At 54.9% G+C, this 21,143-nt stretch overlaps 1 protein-coding gene across 1 annotated transcript; it reads right to left on the bottom strand.

Moving 5' to 3' along the window:
• Positions 1 to 1,698: 1,698 nt before the first annotated feature.
• On the bottom strand, positions 1,699 to 20,223 carry PMP22 (peripheral myelin protein 22). Its single transcript, XM_037409647.1, has 5 exons — positions 20,095 to 20,223; positions 19,151 to 19,245; positions 17,887 to 17,977; positions 6,992 to 7,132; positions 1,699 to 3,007 (listed from the first exon to the last, which is right to left on the bottom strand). The coding sequence occupies exons 2-5, from the start codon at positions 19,226 to 19,228 to the stop codon at positions 2,841 to 2,843; spliced, it is 477 nt and encodes a 158-aa protein (XP_037265544.1). The 5' UTR covers positions 19,229 to 19,245; positions 20,095 to 20,223; the 3' UTR covers positions 1,699 to 2,840.
• Positions 20,224 to 21,143: the final 920 nt, after the last annotated feature.

The raw sequence follows: 21,143 nt of genomic DNA, 5'->3' as shown, positions 1-21,143 counted from the left end.
CCCTGGTGCAAATAGGTGGCAGTTCCCCTTGGGCCCATTTCCAAAAGGGATTCAAACCTTCGTGTCTTTTCCACATCAAAAGTCACCTCGCTCCTCATGCTTTTAAAAACGCATCCCCCGGACAAAGCCAGGATGCAGCACTGAGGTGTTGGCACTGATGCTGCTCACTTGTTTACACCTTGAATGGATGGAGAGCACCGCGCTGAGAGGCAAAAATTAAGCAGTCAGCTTTTTGTGCCTTCTGAGATAACTGATTCAAACTAAGAAAGAGCATCTTTAATTTTCCCACAGGAGGAGGAAAAAGCACATGTGTTCCTACCTGCTCCTCAGAAGGGAAATGTTTGTCCCCTTTGCATGGTGAGTGGTGCCAAGCCCAGCAGGACCCAGGGTGGCCGTGTGTCCCAGCACTACAGCTCGTGGGGGCTTAAATGCTGCTTCAGCAAGTGAGATACCGCCCTGGGCTTAGTTGGAGCTCAGCAAAATTAGCACATGGGGGAAATACTCCCAGCTGGAAGGTGATGACCAGGAGCACCCAGATGGGGTGGTCCCGCTGCGCTACCCACGCTCTGCATTGGGTGGCTGAGAAGATGCAAGGCAGCTCCTGCTCCTTTCCTTTGGGATGTGGCTGGGATGAGGGCTTTGGGATCTGGCCTGATGTTAATAACTGGCCTCAACAGGCAGCCTTACAAGAGCCATTGTGTTTCTGCCAGCACCGGTTGCTACATCAGCACAGACATTTAACAGCCAAATGAATGGGCCAACGGAAGTGTGAGCGTCTGTGCCAACCACTGGGGCTGCAGGTACTGCCCACAGGGTGCTAATCCCCCCGGCCATAACTGCACCCCCCGGCTCTGGGTGTTTCGGCACACAGGACTGAAAGGCTCCTGCTGTTTGTGCTGGGTGGCAGAGCCAGCCGGATCCCCCCAGGGCAGCTGCTGCTGACCTGAGCCGTCCTGGCTTGGGACACTGGGAGGGGTGAGTGTGGTCCTGCCAGCTGCTGCCCGGCTGCTGTCTCTGGGGAGCTGGTGGTCACATCACGTGAGCATCCTAGGACAGAGGTGGAATGATAAGCACGCACCAGCACTATGGCACTGGGCTCAGCTCCTGGCCCCAGTGCGAGCTCTGGTGCAGTCTTACCCCTCCGGCACAGACACATGTGCCACGCAGGCAGCCCAGCGAGCTCAGAGCCTCTCTCAGCACCATGAATTATCCCACAGATCCGCTACATGGCATCACTCGGAGCCTCTCTCAGCGCCATGAATTATCCCACAGATCTGCACATGGCATCGTCGAGAACTTCCGAGGCGTGGCCGGGCAAGCAGACTGGTAGAGCACAGCCCAGCTCTAACCCGCAAAAACGCCAAAAGCAACTGAGTTATTCTGACTTTTATTTCATTGCTTCTTAGTCCACACAGTCGGTATAAAATCAGAAAAGCAAAGCAAAAAAAAAAAAAAAAAAAAGAACCAAAAAGAAAAAACAACCCCAAAATGAAACAAAAACAACAACAGCAACACAGTGTCTGGAGTCCTCAGAAGGCAGCCTGGGGTCTGCGCAGGTGCCCGTTCAATTCATGGCCAGACATGTCACTGCCACACAGAGAGAGGACAGACATCCCGCTCCGGCCGAAAACAGACCGACGGGCGCAACCCAGAGCTGTTTCTGTTCCTCTTGACCACAGCGGGGGGAAAAACGGAACGTCAGTTATAAATGCTTTATTAAAAATAATAGTAAGAGCAAGTCTAAGTACAAAAGCAGTTATAGCTCATTTATATTACACAGAATTATTTTTCATTTCTAGCTTGGTTGTTTACCTCCAGATTGTTAACTGAATTTCCAGTGAATAAGGTTAAATGGCTAGCAATATAAGGAATGGTAAATAGATAGCACCATTTCATATATCTGGTATTTGATTTCATAGATATACTGGGTTTGCTTCTTTCTCATCGGTGGTTTAGCTCCACGGCAAGGATAAAGCACATTTCACGGTTGGGAGCATCAGTGCCCCAGCAGCTCGGCTCGGCACGGCACGGCACGGCACAGCACACCCCCCGGCCCCACTGGCACAGGTGCCGGGGGCACCCCCAGAGCCCCCGCGGGCGAAGGCAGACAGCCCGTGCTGGATTGCAATCCAACCTAAGTGATTTAAAAGCCCAAACTCCCAGCGGGTGTGGTGGCAAGGCAATGGGACTTAGGCACATAAGTCATTTAGGCACTTGGGGCAATCAAAGCCTTTGTTCCAAAATCCTTCAAACCTTTAGGAAGCATCTCCCATCAGATCTGGATGTGCACTTCAGTTACCAGGATCACAGCATGTGGCAGGAGTGGGGGGGACTAACCCTCCGGCTGGCGTAAACAGGCATAACTCTGATTTATGCCAGCCTAAAACCAGTCAGAGCTGGGGTTTTCTGATGGTTCGATACAGGCTGGGATGGGGAAGGAGAGTTCAGGTCAAAGAGGATTTTGCATGAGAGAAAAATCACTGCGCTCTTGTTACACTGTTAGGAGTAATAATTCCTTAGGCACTTGCTTTAGGCTTTAAAACATAGCATATGGTCAACAAAAGCAAACAATACTATGTACATATATGTAAAAAGTGTTATAAATAGGTTTTTTAAACCATAGATACTATATACATCTTCAATTAACAAGTAACCCTTTGAGTGTTTCCTTTTGGGGTCGGTTGGGTTTGGTTTTGGTTTTGGTGGGAGGGTTTATTCCTTTTTTTTTTTTTTTTTGTGTGTTAATTTTCTTTTCCGTTTTCTCGTCTATTTTCCCCCGCCTCCGTCTCCTCCGTGGACATCATGAGTGCCCTTGTCACACCACACCACCTCCTGCAGCATCACTCGCGCTTCCGTAGGATGACGTAGACGATGCCGCTGGCGAGGGCCAGGGGGAAGGCCAGCCACGCCAGGATATAGGCGAAGCCGTAGGAGGTGTTTTCTGAGGCTTGGTGCCAGTCCGTGTGCCTCACTGTGAAGATGGCCGCACCGGTCATCACGCAGAGCCCTGCCAGGGAAGCACACATGGGTTAGCAACGCCATGCACGGAGCAGTTCCCTGCTGGAAACCTGGAGCCGGAGTGGATAATACCCAGTACCAATATGGGAAACTTTTTATTATTGCCCCCTTGTTATCGTGTCTCTTGGACAGCTACAGATGATCGGGGCGGGGAGTGATGCTGTGGGCTCTGCGCTGGCTGCAGGTGAGTGGGGGTGTCTGCTGGACTGTGGAAGTGAAGCAGAAGCCCCTGGAGCAGGCAAAGCTGGAGCATCACCCGGGCTAACCCATCCTTCAGGCAAGCATCAGGCAGCCCCCTGCTCCAGGCTGCTGCTCCAGACCAACCCTGCTCCCTTGGGCAGCTTGTTCAAAACCCAGAGTGTAGCCTGAGCAGAGCTGCTGCAAGAGGGCACACACAAACCCGGCTTGTTTTAAAGCATGAGAGCTTCTGTATCACCTGCTCAGGCAGACAGCTGGGGTGAAGGACGCCCTGGCCTGGCAGGGTCTGTGCCGTGCGATGCCTTGTCCCCTTCCAGGGCTGAGCGAGGAGCTCAGCTGCAAGCCCCGCTCGCTGCAAGCCCCCCTGCGCCCATGGCTTGTCCCTCTTCCCAGCTCCTGGCACCCACCCTTGCCAGCCAGGGCCCAGCACAGGTCCCCGAGGGCTGTCCGGCCAGGCCCAGCTCCGGTAGGCAGCATTCAAGCTTTGTTGTAAAAACAACCCATCAACGTTGGGGACTGCCCAGAGCGAACACAAAGCCACCTCTATTTCTGCCCGAAAAGAAGCTCTTTCAGTCCATCCCAGCAGTTCTATTATACAGTCGTGGGGCTGTTGTCGGAGCTGAGTTCCAAATACCCTGCACGGACCTCGGGACCACCTACATTTAACCACCGTGATATTTGAGCTGTAATTCCACTTGACACTGCTCCTTTGTTCTGGGAAAGTGCAGAAGTGGGAATATGTTTCATTAACACGCCGCTGGTGCGGTTTCCATTCTCTGAGCACGAGAGCCAACTCCCACTGCCCCGGCCCATGCACAGGGAGCACAACAATTGTCTGCCGAGGCTGGTGGGACAGAAAGCAGGCGCGTGGCCATGCCAGTCACCTACAGACAGCAGAAAATACAGCAGCAATTGTCCGTGCGAGGAAATTGGCAAAATGGAGGCAATGGTTCTGACTGCACTTCTGCAGCATCTGCACTACTTTCGGCCTGGAGAACACGCTCGGGAAGTGAAGCACAGCTGCATTTGGCTGCTTGCACCAATGCAAGCAATAATGCATCACCACTTTAAAGCCTGGTTTTAAGAACACCCTCTAGTTTTGTTTTGACAGGCCAGGAGGGCAAATGCTACCGCAAATGTGCTCCTGCAGGTTTGCACGTGCTGCCCTAGCCCCGCAGATGAAGCAGGCTGGGTGCTGGTGCAGGCTTGAGGTCAGCTCTCCAATGCAGGTTTCTGCAAAAAGCTGTGGGATATGTGGAAAGCGCAGCCCTCGAGGCTGAGCTTACCCTCTCCACCCCTCAAGGACAGCAGCTCCAGGGTGGGAGGCATGACAGGAAAGGGATGAAAGTGATGCTGAAGATGGAGAGAGTGATGGAAAAGCTGGGTCAGACCTGGAGAGATCCAAACCAATGTCTCTCCCATGCTGGGCTTATGCAGCTATGGGAAGTTACCTGTCAATGTGATGGACCCGCCAAGGATGGAGGGGAGCTGTCAAGGGCCTTTTGATGCCTTTGTGATGGCTAAAATCCCATCAGGGCAAATTTAGCTAGACTTCAAGGCATGTTCCCAAGCAGTGTGGAGAAGGTGCGGGGGATGCATCCTGCCCTGCTGCCGCACAACAGACCCGAATGACCTTGTGCATCTCTTCTCACCCTGACCTCCACTCCCCAGCTCCCCTGAGCCACAGCCTAAGCCACAGTGCAGACCAGCCCCTGACCTGCTCCCCGGCTCTCAGGACACCACTGCCTGGCTCTGCCACGCAAGAGCACCCAGCAGTCCTGCTCCCGGCACCCGCTGGTTCAGGTCCAGCGCTGCTGTCTTTCAGGTTCCAAAACTGGAGACCCTCAGCATCGCCAGGCTGCATCACGCCGCGAGGCGGTGCAGGGTGATGGAGGGCTTCAGCAAGAGCCTTCCCATCCCCTCCCAGAAGGAGGGAGGTCCTCTCCATCTCTGCTGGAGCTGAAAGCAAAGCACTCAGGTGGGTAAGACCTTGTCCCTGGCAGACCTGCAGCAGGGCTTTGTGGTGCCAGGGCTTTGCAAGGCATGGATAAATACCTGCAATGCCTGAAGGCCACAGGAATTTCTTCCATTGGCTTTAGACAGCAGTGGCCTTCCACAGCAAGCTGCAAGGAGACCACATGAGGTTCAGCTCCTTTGACCAGAACCATCCATACCTCCTCCAGGTGGGATCTCCTGAAATTCAGGGTCACAAAGGCCACAACTGCCCTGAGCCCCCTTCTCCAGCCCTGATGGGGGAGAACAGCAAGGATGGCCACCAGTGCCCACCTCTGCATGGTCCGTTCCAATCCAGACCTCTGCCTACAGGTTCCTCAGGCCATAGGAATAAGATCACTCTTTTCCTGTCCTTCTTACTGGCTGGGGATGGATTTTGACCCATGGCTCAAACCCAACAAGGAAAAAGACAGCAGGTCTATAGCCTGACCCTGCATCCCCTTAGGACACCCAGCACAGCACGGACAAAAGGATTGCAGTCCCATTTTTTCTTCCTCCAGGAATGAGGATTCACCACCAATCACTCAGGAGAGAGAAGCCTTCTGCTCCCAGATCTATTAGACAAGCTCTCAGGCAGATAATTGCATTATTAATGCCCATTTCCCCTCCCTGTGTCCGTGCCTGTAATGTGTTTCTACACATCCATCTTTTCAGAGACAGTGAACTGATCTGAACTCATCACCTGCGTCACGGCCAGGCAGATACGCTTATAACAGATTTCATGCCACACCTGCTAATAAAGGTTAGCCCCGAACTTTTCCAGGGTTTGTGAAGATCGGTTGCTTAGAGGATGCTCAGAAACTTTGTTTAAATTCAGTGGATGAGTTTTTCCACTGATTTAGGGGCAGGACCTGGGGTGGCTTTTAGTGTAACATCTAAAGCTCTAGCAAACAACTAGTCTCCTTCCCAGACAGTCTGTCATAATTTAGCCAGAACCTTGCTGCACCATTTCATTTTTCTGGTCTTGAATGCTTGAAAATCCTCCCCACTGGTTTCATATGTGGAAACGTAAACGGAGCCCGTGGCTTTACAGCATCTATATTTGGAGAACTGCAACGTAGGACATGAACCGTGGCTCATTTCCAGTGCTGAGTTCTTTAAGAGTTAAAAATAGTAGCTGACAGTTCAAAGTCAGCTGGCTCACCCTGCACGCTCCAGCGCTCTTTGCTGAAGTGGAAAGCACCAGGCCCCCTTATGGCAAGTTTATAAATAATCATTGCATCCTCTTTTGCCAAAAGAGGTTTGCCACTACTTCCCCCAGCCCGCCAGCAGTTGCGGAAACCTCGCCCAGGCCAGCGGAGGTGGGTCCCAGAGCCAGCGTGGCCGCCCTGGACCCTCAGCATCCCACCCGGTGCCATGGGAGGAGGGGGAGGCAGAGCCCCCAGCCTGGCAGCCCCCGCGCCCTGCTTGCCCCACCACCCACGGTGGGCACAGCTCTGCCTCCAGCAGGCACCTGGCCCCTCTGAAACCTCCCCGGCCAGCACAGCGACCCCCTTACACCTTCCACGATCCAAAGGTTTGGATGCATAACGCCCTGACAGATGGATCCCATCCCGCAGCGTGCGAAACCTCACCAGACCTGAATTATTCATCCCCTCCCCCCCACCCTGAGCCAGGCAGGAGCCAGCTCAGGGGTCCTGCTTCCTGTACCCCAGGGTGTGATCATTCCCACCATTACCCGATCATTCCCACCGTTACCCTCTCTTCTGCTGGAAAGCCCTTTCCCCACCGCTGACAGCCCCATCGATTGGCCCCCACTTACCAGCAAGGATTTGGAAGATTCCAGTAACGTAAAACCGCCCGCCCTTGGTGAGTGTGAACAGCTGGCAAAAGAACAGGAACAGGGATAAGACGCTGAAGATGATGGAGAGGATCATCATTGCTTGGACTGACTGCAGCCATTCTGGGGAAAGACAGACAGACAGAAACGTCAGTGTGGGCACCACAGATAGCAAGCGCCCACCACAGCCCGTGGCCTCAGCATCCTCCTCATGCCACCATCCCATCCCTGGCTCCCATTAAGTTTAACAGCTGGGGGATGCAGCCACATCCAGTGCTGCACCAGCTGGTGTGGTCCTCAGCACAGGCAGAGCGCTGCCTGGGATGGAGGATGCCACGTGCACAGACCTGCATGCTGGGGTAACATGAATTGCGGGGCCACACACTTTCACAAGGAACATTTCTAATAAAATACGAGCAGAGAGACGAGCTCCAGTCTGAAGCCTGCAGAAACAGTGACGAAGCCTCTGCCCCACCTTCATGTCAGGCCCTGGGAGTTCTGCTGTATAGAAACACAAAATCCATGTGCAACAAGCCATGAGACACCGAGCTGGCCAAGCTCAGAGGTAAAATAAATACACAGTGAGTGAGAACACCCTCTGCCCTTGTGGAGTCAAACCTTTTGGAAAAAGCCTTCCCCAGCTGCCAAACACAACTGCCTCCCAGAGCAGACCAGTTAAACCAGCCCCTGAGTGAGTCACTGCCCAGCTATTTCCAGGCTTCGTGGGTGTGTAACTCCCCACGTAAAAAATAAAATAAATAAACAAGCAAAATGCTGCTCCATCCCATGAGCTGCTGCAGCTTGGTGGAAAGAGACAGTGCCTGACGGTACTAGGACGGCGCCCTGCGCACAAACACCTCTGCCTTTGCTTCTCCTTATAGAATCTGAGATCAAAATGGGTATTCACAGCCTTCCTTGAGAGGGTCTTTAAGGATGCAATATTGATTAATTCACCATGGAAGGCAGACAGGACTTGGTACAGGTAAACTGAGACACAAACCACCCAGTGAAAGGCAGAAGAACCATGCTTTGGGCTGGATCCTCGCACAGGGGACAGCGAGGCAGCACTGAAGTCTCAGTCCCAGTATCATCTTCCTGCCAGTTTTACTCCCTGCAGCTTCGCTCCCCCGGCCGCACGCTGCGAGAGCCAGCTTTCTGCAGCAAGTACCTGAAACGCAGCAAAACTTCCACATCAAGCTATGCTTCAGCTCAGCGACCTTCGTGTGGGACTGCCCTGAGCAGCGTCTGCTCTCAGAGGAGCAAGCACGCTTCTCCCCCAGATCCTCGCAAAGCTGCACTCGTGGAGGGGAGAGAGGAATTTGAGCTGGAGAGCGAGGTACAGCCTTCAGCTGGGACAGCAGTGATGATCCATGCCTGAACCCTTCCAGCAAATCCGTGCCTGCAGGGAACATCCTGTGCAATTGAGTAACGTCTGGCGCGTTTGGCTTTGCACCATCAATCCTGCCCCTCGCCTTTGCCTCCCCGTGTTCACGCAATGGAGCAATTCAAGTCCTGCTCACCGAAGCAGACTGAACCCACCCAGAGCGGCCCCTGCTCATTGCAGCCTGCTTTTTCCTTCCCCTCCTTTCCACCATTCCCACACCAAACTGCTCTGCAGCGTTACCCGGCCCTGCTGAAGAGCTGCTGCGCTTCACCCGAGTCAGCGCCGCTGGGTTTACATCCACATGCACCAGTTGCTGCTGTTCCTTAGGAAGGAGCAGCTACCACTGCTGTCACTCCCAGGAAATCCCAGCGTAGCTTACACACCGATGCGCAGACGAAATGTCCCACAGATTTCATCACTCTCAGCTGGCCAGGCAGGGAAACCCACTGCCTCACCCACAGCTGCCCCCTCCGCTCTGCCCATGCTCGGCCAGGGAGCCCCGGAAGGAAGGAGGCAGCTCAAACGCTGCTAAAATCAAGTCATAAATCATTCCTTAGATGGGATCAGAAAGTATGGTTAGAGGATGCCCAGCTGCTGAATTGCCTTCTCCATCCACGTTCCACCACAGAAAGGGCTCCCGTCCCAGGTGTGAGAAGCTGAACCTTCATCTCACCATCTCCCGAGCCCCACAGCCCTGCCCCACTCCGTGTCCTGGCTCAGCCCACGCCTGCCCAGCCCCAAGCCCTGCAGTCAGGTCCAGGACCCAGGAAGCCAAGTCTTTTGTGATCTCAAAGGCCACGGGATCTGGCCCAGAGAGGAGCCCTTTCTGCTCCGAGGTGGATGCTCCAACTGCCAGTTATTTTAAGGAGAAGGCTCTCTAGATGGAAAGCTGAGCTGAGCTGCCCTTTTAATTGCATCCGCCTTCCCGTGCCTCTTTTTTGGTTCTGAATGCAAATGATTGATACAGGCTTTGCACAATCCCGTTGTAATAAAGAGCTGTGACAGAGGAATACAAAGGCAGGCACTGAGGGAGAGGGGAAAGCCCACCGTGACCGCAGGGCTCTCAGCGGCCAGAGAGCAGCAATCGCACAAGCTGGCAAGCAGGAAAATTGGAGATAATCCCACAGACCAGAGCTCTGGATCTGCTCACATCCAGCCCTTTGCTGACTTTTATTGGCCTCCTTTGTAAAAACAAGGGGCAGGATCCCCAGCTTATGACTCGGAGACCCACCAGTGCAAGCCGTTATACTCCCATTAAGTCCAAGCCCAGCTGCCCCCAGACTTCAGCTGTATTAGCACAGCTCATTGCCTTTAATTCCTTTGAAAACACCACTAGAATGGCGGATAAGATTGCTGCTTCCTCAGCCCCATATGCTCTCAACTCTGCTGCTATTAGTGCTCTCTCCTACCTATAGGCTTTTAAAAATAAAGCAAGTTTGCCACAGGGAGGTCTGCGCCCTGTCAGTTGTACCACGGGGCTGTCAGCACTGTTTACTCCCAGGCTGTTATTTGTGGTTTCCCCTGGGCAGTGAGTCGATTATTCCATTTTTCTCCTGCATCTCTTCAGCTCTGTGTTTATCTCTTTGTTCTTCAGGAGGAGGAAGAAAAGGAAACAGAGTGGAAAGGACAGATAACACCCTGCACGCCGCTTCCGGAGAGGACCCGTTGGGAGCAGTTTTCGAGCCCTTTCAGGCAGTCAGAAACAAAGTCAGAAGTTTTTACAAAACAATTTTACAAAACAAATTTGAAAATTTCCCTAAGCCCTGCAAACTCTGATGTGCTCATGCCGCCGCTTGTAACAGCGGGGAAAAAGATTTCACCCCGGGGATGCTGAAGACCACGTTCCACTGCCCTGAAGTCTAACGTGAAAGATGGAAACTCAGAGCAGAAATGGAAACCCAGAGCAGAAATTGCAGCTGACCCCACTAGAGCAGCAGATGCTAACCCAACCCCTTCCAGCAAAGCCCCAGCCCCCCTTGCAAGGAGGTTTTATACCCAGATGAGGGGTGCAGCTGAGCAGGATTGATGGGGCAGGCAGAAACATGCCCTTGGGCAGGAGCAGAGGGCTTTAAAAGACAGGCACTGGCTCCCCAGGGTTTAATTCACTGCTCTGTTTTAGACACCCTGTCCTCTTTTGAGCTAGCCAAGAAGAAAGAATGAAGTACAAACTGCAAAGAAACTTATATGAGCAATCAGCTTATGTACTCGCTGTAAGACATCACTAGATTAGTGCTGGGCACTAAAGCCACCTGTGTGCCATGAGCTGATGGTAACATTCGGAGGAAAGCTTTCCCTTTGCAAACTGCATATGCACTGCATCCATCAAAAGCAGCCACTTCTCAGGAAGAAAGCACCCACTAAGGAGGTAACTGCAGCACATAACATATACAAAACTAGAGGGAGGGGAAATTCACGCCCACATCTGCAGGGTAAAACCTGCTCCTGCAGTGCTGCTGACCATGTATCAGCAGGGTCAGGAGCACATGCACCTACTGGCACAAGGTACCAGCCCAGCTCTGTCCACAAAAGCCGTAGTATCTGAGAAGGGTTTTTTCAAAGCAGACTCTCGGGCTTCAAGGTCTGACCAAGAAACTGAACCCAACCTGCATCCTCACCTGTGAAGCAGATAGGTCACATCGCAAGCGCTGGGGCTTGCAAGGGTGTTAAACCTTGATACTCAAACACACCTTAAGAGGGTTGAAAAAGGGTGAACTAAAGATGCAGAAATATTAGCTCAATGGCATCGTTCTTCTGGGCCTGACCTTCAGACTGCTGCCCCTTGGCAACTCGCTGTAGCAACTCAGAAAGTCAAAAAAGCTCAGCTACCCGCAGCACTACTCCTGAGTGGCACAGACCCCCCTGCTGCCTCCCACAGCCCCGTCACCCAAAGTGAACATCTCCTGTTGGGGACAACAGCATCACAGTTCATCAGCTGCATCCAGCAGAGCTGCTAACATCTCCTAGCGAAAATCCAGCTCCGTGACACTGCAGTTTTCTTCTGCTTTGGTCCCAGACCTCCCACCAGCACGAAATCAAACCTTCCCCAGCTGCATTTGTGGCTGCTGAATGTTCAAGCCAGGAAAAGCAGGTTTTGCACCCAGCAGTTGCTCCTTTCCCATCCTCCTATGGTCCATCCTCTGGAGGGGACCACAGAGTGCTGGTTGAGGTATTCCTGGAAAAACCACCAGAAAAGGGCGATTTTAAAGGGCTCCCAAAGTGTTTGTAAGGGCCAGGGGAGGAGCAGGTGAGAAACACTGGGGCTGCGGGGAGGCAGTGAATGAACTCAGTACTGCCCGAGACTTCTTGGTCCTCTTCTGTAGCTCCTTCAGAAGGAGATGAAACCCCCAAAGCCCTCTGTTCTCCTCTCGTCCTCTTTTCCTCTCAGCTGTCCTCCCTTTTGCCTTCTCCTTGAAGCTGCACCCAAGAAGTCCCCGAGGCCAGGAGATCTGTAGCTCTCCAGAGCTGCCATGTTCAGTCATCCAGTCAGACTGTTGAAGCTCACAACCCACAGAGGCAACCTCTGATGCTGTGGAGGCAGCAGAAAGCTGCTGGCACCATGAAAAACACCTTCCAACAGCTCCACAATGCCCAAGCCAGCTCCTCTCCAAGACCCTCGGTGTGGTGGCTCCGACTTCCTTTTGGTTTGTGTGTGAGAGTGAGCTGAGGTGGTCGACACGTCACTTCAGGCTCAGGTCCTCCAAAGGGCTTAGGTACCAGCTCCCACTGATTCCGAGTCCAGGCACCAGGAGCAGGGATGGGGAGCGATGCTGCCCTGACCCACAGGCACGTTGCAGGTATACACCTGGTCTGTGGCCACAGGGGCATCCAAGAGTCTCATCAAGGCCAAAAAAACGTTGATTTAAGGGTTCTCCAGCATGGTCCTCTGCAGTGGACCCACCGACCCATTCTTCTGGTTTTGCAGTCATTGTTAGTCCACACGTCAACTTCTTCCTCCCTTTCTCTCCTCTTCTATGGGCCAAAGCCCCCCACACCGCAGGGAAGGTTGACTGACCCCCTTCCACAGAAAAATGGGAGCCAAAGAGCCCTGAAGCAGCTGAGAAGGAAAAGCACGAGTTCCCTCCCTCTCCTTATCAGATGCTCTTTGTAAGAAGAACAAGAAACAGTAAAAAAATGGCTTTAACCAGAGGAAATCCCTTTAATATCATAGGCTACGTGGTTATGGGAGAAACTGATCTGAAATACAAAATGTTCTCCGGGAATACCCCACAATTTATTTGAGACAACTAAGGGGCAAGCTGTAGTCACCCACAGCTGGCAGAGAGGGGTTCAGCCCTGCCCCAGTCAGGGCAATGAGGTCAAGCGATGGCGAAGCGGGTGTCCTGGACCCACAGACTGCCGAGGGTAAAAGCTGGCTCTGCTGCAGACTGCAAAGACCCTGAAGGATCAGCTACGTCCCCAAATCAAGATACCTGTACATGCAGTCCCTGAGCTGAACGGGGCCAGCTGATGGCTAGAACCTCAAGCGTAAAGGCTACTACACAAACAAGCTACTCGGTATTTACTGCAGGGCTCGTCATAACAGATCCAGCATCTTAGACCTGGGGAATTTCTCGCTAGTTTGCAGCTGCCCAGCAGAAGTAAAGCAAAAGGCTGCGACGGTGCTGTGCCCGCAGGCTCAGCGAGACGCGCAGCCTAAGTGTGGCAGGTTACTTCAGCATTCAACAAAAAGCTGAAACCACTTTTTAAAATCCTTGCACTTCTAACTTGCAGGGGTGACTAGACTATTGCTTCCACCTCACCCTCGTGCACTGGGAAGTGTCCCCTCGCCAGTGACAAACCCTCCAAGTCTCAATCCACTTGGTGCAGTCTCAGTCCTTCCAGTGGGCTGGAGGGGAATCTGCTCCCATCTCTTTTTGTTGAGGTATTTTATACTCACTAGCAATACTGGAATTAGGCATTGAGAAGTAATTTTCCTCAGCGCAAGGCTTCACTGAAGCCTAGCAGCGTCGTTTTCAGTCACAAAAAGGATACAGCAGGTTAAATGGCACCTCCATCTCTCAATACCTTTTCTATGCCATGTGAATCCAGCCTTGCTGGAATAAAGGGTCTGAAAGAAGGGCAGCAAAGCCACTCGGGAGGGGGGGCTGACAGACCAAAAGCGATGGGGGTTCAGATGTTTCAGTTATGCATTTTAAAGTGGAGAAACAGCAGCGCAGCTCCTCCTGGGAACAGCTGATGGGTCAGGGCACCGATGCCCCTAACTCATGCCAGGAATGAAGATCTGTCCTGCCTTCTCCAGCCCAAAGAAAATGCATTTCAAGCACCAGCAGTGCTGCTTAGGGCACCACCTGCCAGAGCAAAGAGGGACAGTCAGTGTGCAGAAGAGCGGGGCAATGCCCCGGTGTGAGGCAGTGCCTGCCCCATCGATGGGAGGTCCATCCCTGCCCACCCAGGCTGTCCAGGGCAGATCTCCATGCTGGACAACCCACCTGGGCTTTGCTTGTGGCCATCACATCAGCAAATTAGCAGGTGCATCACACGGCCCATAGCACTTAGTAATCATGTGGACTGGCAGCCTGCACATTTCCCAAGGTTTAGGGTTTTCTTTTCCCTTTAAAAAAGCCAAAAAACCACCAGCCTGTCTGCGAACAAGCCAGTCATGTGAAAGCCACAGAGCAGTGACAGGAGAAACTGTGGGAAAACAATAGGAAAAGTGTCTCCTGATGTTACAGGAGGATGCGGGGATCTCCAGGGAGGTTCCCGTTCCTTCCCCACATTCCCCACTCCCACTGAAATCAGAAGAAGAATAGTAGAAAGTAGCAGAAAAAAAAATCTTCTTGCCTGCATGAAAATTCAGTTGTGGAAGGCAGAGGACATTTTTGGAGGAAAAAATACCACCATCTGCAAATTTGGGGTGGAATCTACTTAAGAGCAGTTGGGCGGTGCAGGTCCGGCCGTGTGCCCCATGTTTGCAGCGGGATCGCACAGCTGGGGGCTGGCGCGCAGCCGTGCCGACGCACAGTTCTGGGATTCAGAGCTGAATTCTTGAGATAAGTCTTTTCCAGGAATGTCTGACAGTGCAAACGAAGCAAAGATTGCAACATTTTTTCCATAGTTCTCGGCCTCTTGAAAAAAAAAAAAAGGCATTATCTAACAAGCAAATGCAAAACTCAAAGCAACAAGCAGGCAGTTGTAAAAGGTGAAGAAGTGGGCATCTGCCCCCAGCCTGGTGTTTCCTCCTCCCTCCCTGCACACATTTCCACCAGGGCTGCTCAGCCCTCACACATGCACGGGGTTCAAACCCTGCCAAGAGGAATGTGGGAGGTGGGCGCTCAGCCCCCTCCAAGGCCAGCTCCAGCCTGTACCCCAGGTCTGCTAATGTCCCAGGAAGCCCCGGTCTGGCAGTCCTGCAGCCAACTCTTGGGCTGTTCTGCTGCTTATTCCATCCCGTGGGATAATCTGTGAAGTCCGGAGCACAGTCCCCAACCTGCCCCTGTGTTCAACACAAGTGCATCTTGCTGGCACCTGGTTTTAGCAAGTTGAGTTTCTCGTTGGGCATCTGCATAATGGTCATGGAAACAAAAGGGTCCCTGTGCAGCTGCCCCCTCCTCACCGTGCTGAGACCGAGAGGGGCACCGCAGCACAACACCCCCCAAAGCCCCCATCCGTGCTGAACGCACAAGACCCCACCCTCCCTAATTCCACATATTCCGAGTACTGAGCACCACCCCTTCCCAAAAAGAGAGGAAGAAGTGACTGCACTACAGCGGCCACTGCAATGGCCAGAAGAAACACCGTCTCTACGTCAGGACTAAGTTCTGCCAAAATTCCCAAGCGAGGATTTCTTGCTCTTAGCCCAGAGCAGACCTTGGCACTCTGCAGTTAACCATTAAGTACCCTCCTTGGCACAAGACAGAGAAACAAGTTCTTACAGCTTTCTACAACTGCGTGTAGCACGCACAGCCGTTGGAAGAGATTTAAATGGGAATGGTTTGCAGTATCTGGTATGGGATCTTTCTTATCTTTTAAAGTAAGCATATTCCTAGCAAAGAGCATATGAGGAGCATAACAAGGTTGAGGGAGGGACAAGCACAAGCCTCAGAGGTGTCTCGGCCACAGTATCCTTGCCCTGTGTTCCCACTATCGCTTCACATAGTGACCGACCACAATTCCCCCAGCAGCGTGGGGTGGTGGGAGCAAGGGGCCCAGAGATGGGCAGCGGGGAGGGAGAGAGCAGGGATCTACTGGAAAGGAAGCCACATGGCAGTTTTGTTCTGGTTTTACAGACAGATTTTAAAAGCCTTGTGCAGGCCTAGGAAATATCTTTTAATTTTGTGTTCCTACAGCACCGGTGAGCTCTGGATCCTGCATCCAGAGTCCCACCAGATGAAGACTGGTCCTGAGTAGCACTGCTCCCACACTCCTGTCATGGGTGGATGAGGCACAAGCCCTTGCCCAAGCAAAATCCCCTTCTGATGCCGGAGCAGAGCCTTCATATGAACAAGAGCTGTCAGAAAGCTCTTTCAGGCTCGAGCACCATTGCACCTCACTCACAGCAGCCCGCTGGGGCACCTTATCAACCAAACTCAGCTGCTCAACTGCATTCTTAGCAGGGTCATCTTGACTATAGTCCCATTAATGATAAAAAAAATGAGGGAAGCCCTTCTTTGAGCAGTTTCTGGGAGCAGGGCAATATAGATGCACAACACCCAGCGGGACAGTCAGATGTGGAGGAAACGATCCCAACTGCTTTTTGGACAAGCCCCTCTCAACACCGATAACTCCTCGACACGCAGCATCCTGCAAACACCCAGAATAAGCAGTGCAGGTTTGAAAAGCAAAAGAATTGGGGAGGCTTTACAGCCCTGGGCTCTGGGACTCCTGGGGGCCATCGCTGCCTTTTATTTCAAAACGCAAAGTCAGCAGTTTTGGAGCACGGATGAATGGCCGTGAAGCAGCCTGCCTACGCTGCAGATAGCCAGCACCAGCCAACTGCTGATGAAGGACATGGCTCCAGAAGGCTCCTCGGCTGGGATAGGATCCAGCCGCTTCCTGGCCAGCCTGGACACCACCAGGCGTCAGCAGAGACCAGCACGGCAGCTTCGTTCCCACCCAGAGCAGAGCCTGGGCCCGTGCACGGGAACAGCCGCTGCTTTCAGCCCAGGGGAGGTAAGAGGGAGGGTGAGCATCAGCATCCACCCCCCTGCGTGGGGGAACCACGACTGTTTTGCTCCCAGCAGGCTGGGGATTAGGGTGACCCGCATCTCCAAAAACCTCCGATAGTCCCCCATCGCCGCAACCCTTTGAAAGCATCTCAGTGTTCCCTCCTTGTCGACCTAGTGCTCCCAGTGCGACCATTCCCTCCTTGCCGACACCACGCGGCATTGGTTTGCTCCTGTGCCAGGACCATGTTTCCAGCACAGTATGACTGTGCGTGCAGTGACATCGCCATGATTCACAGGTGGTTTCACTGGGGGAATCTGTTTCCATGGGAAAGCAAAAGCCAAGCTAACTGAAAACGAATGCTGGACACACTGGCATTAGCCCTGTCTTCTGGGGAAACTGAGGCACAGGCTTGCCTGACACCCCGAGCACAGATTTCTCATTCCTGGTACCTCTGTATGCCCTGGAAACTCTGTCACAGCATCTTAGCAACTACTCCTCCCCTGCTGACCTCAGCAAGCACTTCGCTGGGCGATGTCACCCAGCGTGACATCAGCCTTCACCCAGCTTGGTCCAGAGGCGGCTGCTCAGCCACCCCAGCTGTGCAGGTGCCACGGGCACCATTTCAGCAGCAGGATGAAGAGCCTGAGCACTCAGCACATCCCACACACAGTGCTCAACAGCCAGCTGTAGGGTGAGGCGTGTGCCTGAAACCTCAGCCTGTCATAGCAGCAAAAAGCAGTGCAGCTTTCCAGGCAGGGACACGCTGTCAGTGGGGTACCACGCGCATCTTTGCGACACCCTCACAACCGGAGCAAAAGGGAGGTGTGCCAGAATCAGTCCCTCCACGCCCAGCAGGGCGATGGGTGCTCAGCAAGCCCTGCTCCAAGGACTGCCTCGTGTTTGTACATCCGAGTGAAATCAAAACAGGCTGATAACAGGACACCACCCAACAGGGCTTGAGCCAGTCACCTCCAGTGCGGCTGAGCATGCCAAACACACTACCACAGTGCTACCAGGAGCTGCCCCGCAGCTCGAGGGCAGAAGGGCAGAGCAACGGGCACTGGGTCTGGTACCCACGCTAAGCCCCATCACAACATCAGGGACTGGTAAGGTGTTAGGGAGCCATCTCTCCACTACATCCCCCCATCAAGACATCAACAACGTGGTGGAGCCCTGCCCCTCCATCTGGGGACAGGGCAGAGGAGGCAAGGGGAAGGGCTGGGAGGGAACAGCTTTGGGGGTGCAGGAAAAAGCAAGAGGGAATCACAAATAACCTGCACAGGCAAATCCCCCCTGATTTCCCATGTCCAGGGAAGTCACTAGAAGTGATGGGCAGCACCAGCCCTGACTGCTGGGCAGCACTCACCGTTCGTGGACGACGTCAGGCAGTGGAAGACGCTACCAGAAGTGCAGTTCTGCCAGAGGTCTGCCGTGTGCCCGCCATTCACCAGCCATTGCTGCAAAAGAGACGCAGCCCCGTGAGCAGGACCCTGGCAGGAGGCAGCAGGCAGCCGAACGCCCCCCCACAAGGCTTCGGCACCGGCCAGCCCCAGTGCGTACTGGTACGCGCGTGCCTGGCCAGGCGCTCCCAGGCACATGCTTTTCTTTGGGGCGTTTGGGGTTTGGAAAGTAAATACTGATATTTTCTTTTAGCTGCTTTCGCCTCAACGGCAGAAAAACAGAACCTCTTTATTCTCTTTAACATGGATCAAGTCCCACGGGGGACGTGCATTTCCCTCCCCTCTGCTGTCCTCGCCTGGTGCCAAGCCGGGCTATTTGAATGTTTCCACGTGATTTCTAACGACTCAGAAGATTTTTGTAACGTCTTCTACTACCATTACCACTCCCCCCCTCAAAAAAAAAAAGAAAAAAAAATAATATGGGAAAGAAGAACCTGGTGAAGCAAGCCTGGAATTCACTAGCTCCACAAAACTGCTGCCTTAAAACCAAGTCAAACCTCTTCCTAAGAAGATTACACATTAATTGGGCTTAAGACTGAGCGCAGTGCTGGGAACCCTCACTGCAACATCCAGCCCTTCCCACTGCTTGCAAAACTTGAGCCTTGAAAATCGCCAGCAGGAGCCCATCTGGGTTAGGAGACAGAGGCTGTGCCTAACTCACAGCCCTAAAGGAGCAGAGCTGGAGAGCAAAACGCTGGTGCTGAGCAGCCAGTGCCCAAACCAGCCCCCTTCCCAGGGGTTTTACCCACACTGGCTGTACTGGTCCTGCGGGCTGAAGCCCATGAGCAGGCGGAGCTCCTTTGCGAAAGGGGAGCGCAGCGTCACCCCCAAGGAGGGTATTTTGGGTGCTCTGAGGCTGCTCCCTGATGCGAACCAGCGTGGGGACGATGAGGAGATGGGCTTCATCAGCACCGATGCCCTGAGCACCCGCTGCCGCACGCAGCCCAGCACCCCACCAGTTCCACCTGCCAGCACAAAGCCAGAAGGAGCTCTCTGTGTGAGATGCTCCAAAATTCCACTGCTAGTAAGACCAGCAATCGGCAAGTTTCCCGCTAAAAGCCAGGCTGTAAAATAAACCACAAAGAAAAATAACACCATCTGCTCTTGCCATGCCGTGCCCCCCCCCACAGCCGCCCCTGCCCTGCCGATGCCGGAGGAGCCCGCACTTACGCTGACGATGGTGGAGACGAAGAGCAGCACCAGCACGGTGACATGGAGCACGATGATCCCCAGCAGCAAAAGCAGCATCTCGGCGGCGGGCAGCGCTGGAGGGGACAGGGATGCCGCTGGGCGCGGGCCCGGTCCGGGGCGGCAGGAGGCGCACGGCAGCGCCTGGACCCGCCCGCGCCGGGGGATGCTCGGGCAGCGCCCGGCTCCCGGCTTCCCCCCCCCCCGGCCCCTGCCCGGCCCCCCCCCCCCGGAGACCCCCGGGGGCCCCTCCGAGCCCTTCCCCCGAGCCTGCTCCCCCAAGCCCTCTTACCGAGGGGGCTACCCCCCGCCCCGCTCCCCTGGGGTCTTACCCGAGGGCGGCCCCCCAGCTCCTCTCCTCCGAGGGGGGGCTCCGATCCCTCTCCCCGAGGGCACCTCCGGGGCGGGGGAGGGGTCCATCGCGGCGCATGTCACCCGAGGGGCTACCCCGGCCCCTCTCAGCTGGGAGGGGGGTCCCCTGCCCACCTACCCAAAGGACCACTGGGGGTGACTCTGCCTGCTCGTCTCCCCAGGGCAGGCTTTCCCCGGCCCATCTGCCCTGGAGACCCCCGGGGGACGGTGGGGTCGGGGCGTTTACCTCGGCCTCTCTTCTCCGGCGGGTGCCCTCGGCCCATCTCCCCTCGGCACCCCCCGCTGAGGCTCTTTTGGACCCTCTCCCCGGAGAAGGGGGGGGCTCTCCCCAGCCTATTCCCCCCTCGGCACTCTCGGAGAAGAGGGGAGGGGGGCTGCCCTGACCCCACTCCCTAGAGGACCCCCGGAGCTGGGGGCCTCCCTCAGTCCCTCTCCCCTGCGGACCCCCGGAGGGTCTCTCCGGCCCTTCGGGGTGCCTGTTGCCCTCCCCGGGGAGCGCCCCGCGGTGCCCCCGCAGCCTGGCTGGCGGAGCGGGCCGCCCGGGCCGTACTCACGTCGCGGCGGAGCCGAGCGGAGCGGAGCTGGAGCGGAACGGGCGGCGGGAGCGGGCGGCGGCGCTGACAAGTTTCCCCTTTAACCGGGGCCACCGCCCCGCTTGCGTCTGCGGGACAGGGAGGGCTCTGCGGCGGCGCCCGGCCGCTCCTCCTATAAATGTGGCAGCGCCCCAGCCCCGGCCCGCCTCCCCCGAGCGAGAGTCACTCACCGTCCCATCCCCATCCCCATCCCCATCCCCATCCCCATCCCCATCCCCATCCCCATCCCCACACACCGCCGTTCCCGCCTTCGCCCTCCAGCCGCGCAGCGGGGACATGTGGGGCGACACCCACCCCATGGCCTGCCTGCCCCCCTACTTCTTACCCACGACGCTCCCCCCTCAGCGAGGACCCCTGGCTTGGCCACGCGTGTCTTGGGGGGCACTGCGTGTCAGGGCGGCCGTCACGGAGCTGGGCTGTGCCCCACGCAGGATGTGGCCAGTGTCCCGCAGCTGGCAGCTGGGGCGGGGGGTCCTAAAGCAGATAAGGGGAGGGCTGGCAGGGGGTTTCCCCTTCCAGGGCTGCCAGGGGACGGGGCACAGGGAGCTCTGCTGCATCAGGTGGGTGCCAGAAGCAGGGACCCGAGGGACAGGACCTGGGGAGCGAGCATCTGGCTGTGCTGAGCTGAGGGGTGCTGAGCCGAGGGGAGCGTCATCTGATTTACACAGCGGGGCTGCCTCCAGGAGAGCGACACCTTTGCCATTTGCTCCTACGATGGCGATGTGATTCTGACTCTCGAGCTGGAGTATCTTAGCACTTGAAAGCCAAATTCTGCGGAACCGAGCAACTTTTTGCTAAATAGAGTATGAGATTTTCCAAAATGCTGGAGGACTCGATAGCTCGGAGAGGAAGGGGTGGCTGCACTCCGTAGGCAGCCCGTGCTCATTCCTCAACCACAGCTAACCTGCTGAAATGAACACCCTAGAGCCACCCACACCCACACAGCCCTAGTCCCCACAGGAGACGTGCACACTCCTCCCCTGCACACTCCGGGGAGTCCTGAGCACTAG

Source organism: Falco rusticolus, chromosome 1 (assembly GCF_015220075.1).
Source record: "Falco rusticolus isolate bFalRus1 chromosome 1, bFalRus1.pri, whole genome shotgun sequence".
In the NCBI taxonomy this organism is placed as follows: domain Eukaryota; kingdom Metazoa; phylum Chordata; class Aves; order Falconiformes; family Falconidae; genus Falco; species Falco rusticolus.
This window is presented reverse-complemented; position numbering and strand designations above follow the sequence as displayed.